The sequence below is a fragment of the Dendroctonus ponderosae genome, unplaced genomic scaffold, assembly GCF_020466585.1.
Source record: "Dendroctonus ponderosae isolate FM_Combo_2020 unplaced genomic scaffold, Dpon_F_20191213v2 Dpon_F_20191213_1, whole genome shotgun sequence".
In the NCBI taxonomy this organism is placed as follows: Eukaryota; Metazoa; Arthropoda; class Insecta; order Coleoptera; family Curculionidae; genus Dendroctonus; species Dendroctonus ponderosae.
In genome coordinates, this window is record NW_026017110.1 from 63,145,974 (window position 1) to 63,151,747 (window position 5,774).

The following is a 5,774-nucleotide window of genomic DNA, read 5'->3' on the forward strand; positions in this document are numbered from 1 at the left end:
AAATACGACGGGGAATCCAGCAGTTGAACCAGTCTTAGTAGGAAAGCACGGGAGATCACTTCGCCCACTGCCTCATCGCCTTTGATAATGTCCACTGCAGTTGTGGACGAAACGTCAGGAAAAAATTCCCATAGACCACGGCTTCAAAGCCCGGAAAACACTCCTAAATGTGATTGATTGAGTTTATAATAAAAATAATATATTCTGAAAACAAAAAGGAAACATGGGTCATAAGTAACTACTGCCTGTGAAAATCTCGTTTTAATAAACAGACGTATTTTCTTAATATCCAATTTAAAAGACATTAATTATTTGTATTTGTAGCACTTTATTTCAATTCATTGGACATTTGAAGCTGGAACTAATCAAAGTTCTAAACGAGTCTAATCGCGTTTTAGCTAAAGCGACTTTAATTATAGTCTAGTAATGACAATTTTATTTGCTTAATTGCGTTGTAATTAAATCGAAATCGCTTTCTTTGCATTCTCGAAAGTTATTTTTTTACAAACAACCGACAAAGACAAATGGACAAAATAGCTTTGTTAGAGTAAATGAAATAAAAGTAGCGCATCGTACAAAGCAGTGCATTGCATTTACGGCACGGCCGTTTTAAAAGGGTTGTGTCACCATATATTACCTTGTGTACATCTGCTAACATGCATCCTGGTATATATCTCGCCTCCCCGAATGTGGTCACTTTTTCTAAGGGAAAAGCAATATTTTACTCAACAAAAACATTATCAAGCCCATGTTTCTAGTAAATCATTAGCCGATTTTTTTGTAGTTTGAAAGTTTCACATATAATATCTTGGTTTTCAGGTGTCTTGGATCCGCAAACGAGATTTGCATATATTAACAGTGGGAATTCAAACATACACAAATGATCAGCGATTCATGTCGCTTCATACTGATGGATCCGATGAATGGACCCTCAAGATCACCTCCTCTCAAACTCGCGATTCGGGTGTCTATGAATGTCAAGTCAGCACCGAACCCAAAATCAGCCAAGCCTTCAAACTTAATGTTGTTGGTAAGTCCTCTGGTTATCCGCACTCTATTTAACAGAAGAAGTGCGACCATAATGTCCATTTGCATCAGAAGTAAAAATCAACATTTTGCCAATAATAGTTAAGGTAATAAGCATAAAACGAAGACGATTACATACGAGAAAATGTTTATTTTCCAATCATTTACCAAGGGTTGAATTAAATTGGGTAAATGACGACGTATATTGAATATTCAACAGAACATTTGTTAAATCACCATGGTGCCCGTTTGATTCCAATAATATAGCTGCCAATTACAATTCATCCCTGATTAGCAAATCCGGATTTTGCCTGAAAGCACGTGTACGAACTGAAAAATGTGGCTTTAGCGACCACATTACACGGTGAAAAGGCCAGCCTATACACAAAGCAACAACAGTGATAACCAAATGTGTGTTCATTTTGCCTTCAAACCGTATGAGTAGTATTTGAACAACATGTTCGGCAAATTAGGAATTTAGCGAGCAAAAATTTGCGAAGATACATTTTACTAGCAAAAACGTAATATAATTATTGGGATTCACTACTGATTCTAAAAATCAATATTTCAAATGAAATATTGACGTTCTAAATCAGATGTGACCTGTATACGCAAAGGAGGCACTCATTCCAGTATTGAATATCCGCAAGCCAATGAGAGTAAAATAAGCAGAGATGCTCTTTTTTGAATGCATAATTTCGCAGTTTAAAACTGAGCACATTTAGTATTTCAGAAGGGAGAAACGAACAAAACTAGATAGAGGATGGGAGATTAGCATTATTTATTGCTTTAAAAATTTCGATATGCTCTAAAATTATTTATCGACTGCTTCCAGCCGTTTCTCCCGAACCCCTTGTTCCGTTACTGCTGTTTTCCTCTCCTTCGGGAGCTTGTTAAAATGATCGCAATGCTTCTAGCCCAATACAGAGTTTACGAAATGTGTATATCTATCATGCTATTGCGATGACATAGTTAATTAAATTAGGCGTCTCCATGAAATTTAGAAGCTTGGACTTGTGATCCCATGGATTATTTGCTCTATATAACTTACGATTTTATATCTTATTTGTAGCTCCAGGAAATCTAGAGCGGAATTCTACTTTTATAAATAACGAAATGCATCTCTCCATTCGCTCATTAAGGCTGATTACGCCTTAACTGCAATAATGAACTATGCAGGCAAAATTTTATTTTATTGCGAAAAGCGATAAATGGAGCTACATTTCATTAACATTCTTTAGCTTTCATGCGAATAGCGTTCCATCCATGTACCATATATTTAGCTGGATAATGGCATTTAGCAAAGGTAGAGATATGAGCATAAAGGAAGAATAGACCTAATCCCCAGATTAACACACGGGTAAACTTTAACTTCTGAAGGAGTGATATACTAATGAGTATGTTTTGTTGAAGCAAACAACCCAGCTGAGGGCTTACGGTATCAGAGATAATTGACTAGTTTATTTAGAGTCTTCCAGACAATGTCGAATTGCAATTATTTATTCACATGTACACTGAACACTGAATATCGGATTTATACGCTCCCTTAAATTGAAAAACAGAGTTCCTGTACACCACTTATTTTAATACCCATGGAGTTGTTTTAAACAATAGAAGTTCTTGATCTAACGAGGAAAGTTTTCAATAGAAATTTCAACTGAACAGCTATTTCTCAGTTCAAGGGATAGTTTTATTTTTCACATTACATTCTGTTGTCTGTTACAAGTCTTTTATGAGTATACTGTTAATCAAATACTTTGTTTCGCGGCTAAGTTTTACAAGAAAGGTGACATATATATTCATATATATTATTAGCAACGACTGTGTCGCTGGTGATGTGACCCAACTGTTTCATTCAATCAATTTTTCAAGTTCCATCAGGAATTTGATGAAATATCGAATAAAACCGCTTCAAAACTCAAATAAAATCAACCGCTTTACATGACACGTAGCTATTGGGAACTGAAGTCGTTTTGCTTTAATGGGAAGCGGTATTGAATAGTAAATAATGTTCATGGGTATCCTAAAGTGTCTGATTTCTAGTTGAAGCATAGTGAAAAATATTGTAAACTCTAACTAATAAAGTTTAATTATTTTTCCACAAACTGTTTGTTGGGTATTTCGCCTCAAAAATGTTTGTATTTGCCTTTAAAAAAGACATTATTTTATTACACTTCTTTTATTACAGATTGATAAAAGACGTGAAGAAATTCTGTCTTTTTTAAAGACAAACATTTTTGAGGCGAAATACCCAACAAACAGTTTGTGAACAAATGAATCCGCCGCAACAATATAAAGTTTAACTAATTAAAAACATTCTGTTTGTTCTTCCTTTATCGAATGGCAACTAGGATGGATCTGATTTTCAAACAATATCCACTTCTATTCCGGAATTACTGCATTATAAAATTAATCCTGCCCGTTGCGGAAAACTGGATGACACCCCGAGTTACAAAAAGGTATATTCTTTGATAACGATAATAAAATTACCCAAGCAAAGGGTTGTTTTGCTCTTATTTTGAAAGCAAATTATATTTATGAAGCCCCTGTGTTCTGACAAATTTGCCTGTTTCTTGAATATATTGTGGGTGTAAGGGTTAACAAGAGTTTTCGGTGTTTTCAATTATCTTTTACCTACAACTACCCTAACATCAATAGCAAACAGTCTTAGTGGCTTATTAGGGGAAACTAATTTTGAACCTTCTTGCAGACTAATAAATCAGTTATAAAAACTACATAATCCGCTCAAGATCAAAATAATTCCATTTTAACCGATGTGCACGATTAATTTGACTATGAAATGAAAAGGAACGTTGGTTTATCTTTGCTGTAAATCCACAATGACAACAGGGATAATCCAATTGGAATAATTCCCAATTACGGTAATACACAGTCTATAGTCTGGCGTGACGACGAATACTTTGAAAGCAAATTATTTGCGCGAAACCTAGAAACATGGCAAGAAGGTAAGCAATGAAGTTTTCATCACAGGAAATTATTGAGTATTTAGGAAAATTTGAAAAGGAAATGTGAGAATCAAATATTTTTCTTCGGAATGGCTCGAGCGAAAACATTTAAATGGAATGCTTTGAAATTAAGCGTCCATTTGGTTTTCATTATCCTTCATTCTGTCAACTCTACGACCAGAAGCATGATATATTCGGACCGACATAAATTATTCGAAAAACAACCGGCATATGATTTATAGTAATGTATTTTTTGCGACGAGAAAGGAAGTGTTTAATTTTCTTACTGGGGTTTTAGTGCCTATCTAGACACATACAGCCAGCTCGATTGTTTTGTAAATGTGGATGTCTTTATGTTCTGATTCATTTTAATTATAAAAATAAACATGTTTTCGTTATATAACAGACATGTCGATCTTATCTTAATTGGCAAATTGTGGAAGTTAAGTTCGAAACTTATTGAATAAAATGCTAAATAGTTACGCAATATTTTTAATTTGCTTTTGGCATTTGGCTATGGTTCAATAGGGATCATATATGACTCTTGGCTTGTATATTCAGAATATCTTAGGCCACTGGTTCCTGTTGATAAATGTGCAAGATAGTAAAGGTTGGAAAAATTCAGACAGATTTTCCTGCAAATGAAACCACTTCGCACGATTTCTTTCAAACTCAACAGTTTATGATTATCAATTTTGTAACTTATTATCACCAAAACAGAAAAAATTGTTCTATTGATGAGTCCAACGAGCCCACTTCACTTTACAATAATTTTACTATCCGGTATTCCCCTCATTTGCGGTGTTGTCAAGATCAATGTTTCATCATGTTTTCTTGTAATTGCCACCTTTAATTAAAAATTTTAACAGCGTTGAAATTTTTTATTTTTAGTGACATTCGCTTGTTGCTTATTATAAACTAAACAAGTATAACTTTTTACTTTACTTTCCCAAACATAAAATGGATAAGCCTGTATATATCAATTTGATTACCGAGTACCTACTTTGATATAGACTGTGAACCATTTTTTCCCCGATCGAAAAACGTAAACAAATGCATCTGTTTAATGTGAGCGAAAAAATCGCCAGTTTTTAAACGGAATTGACCAGCTAACTAACCCCACAGCTAAACAGTCTGCTTTCCATCGAATATAAGTATTATTCAGTGATTTAAAGTCGTCTGGGAGGCATTGAAGATCTGCACGTATCTCCCAATACGGAACATTTTAAATTCTGTGAAAGAGTGGGATATAAATTTTAAGCTTGTGCAAGTATTTTGCGTTCCTTGAAATGAGAAGTCCAAGGAAATATTATTGAGGAAAATATATGCATGCATATCTTTTAGCTTGGATTTGGCTCATCTAGCATTTATTCAGACTGTATTAACCGATTTCATGTATAAAACGTAACAAAATAAAGAGGGGCATGAAAGTTAAGGTTTGCAAAGAGATGCAAAGAAAGTTAATCTGACGGAAAATAACAATAGGAAAATCAGTTGGGCTGGAACTTAGAAATTACACAAAACAAGCGCCAACTTTCAGATAAAGTTGTGCGAGTTGGCCGCCCAAAAAATTATAATGATAATTTTGCTCCGCTTAAAAACTGAAATCGTTAGTAACCATTTTAAAAGTTTGGGGGACGCATGGGTTTGCCTTGACGTGCACGTTTTCCTTAATAATTTCATTTTTGCATCAAGGACGATTTTATTGGTACCCGAATAACGTGGCATTTTTCACGCCATCTAAAATTACTCAAGCGCAGTATTTTACGATTTGCGGTTTAA

General features: G+C 34.4%; 1 protein-coding gene across 5 annotated transcripts in view; it reads left to right on the forward strand.

Moving 5' to 3' along the window:
- The window catches only part of LOC109540961 (hemicentin-1), a 103,061-nt gene that overhangs the window by 77,500 nt on the left and 19,787 nt on the right, over positions 1-5,774 (forward strand). For all 5 annotated transcript variants that reach the window (XR_007280380.1, XM_019909547.2, XM_019909549.2 and 2 more), the window contains one exon: positions 820-1,030. Coding sequence is in view for 4 of the 5 variants with exons in the window: in XM_019909547.2 (XP_019765106.1) it covers positions 820-1,030 (211 nt within the window). In the remaining variant the exon portion in view is untranslated. The remainder of the gene's footprint in view (positions 1-819; positions 1,031-5,774) is intronic.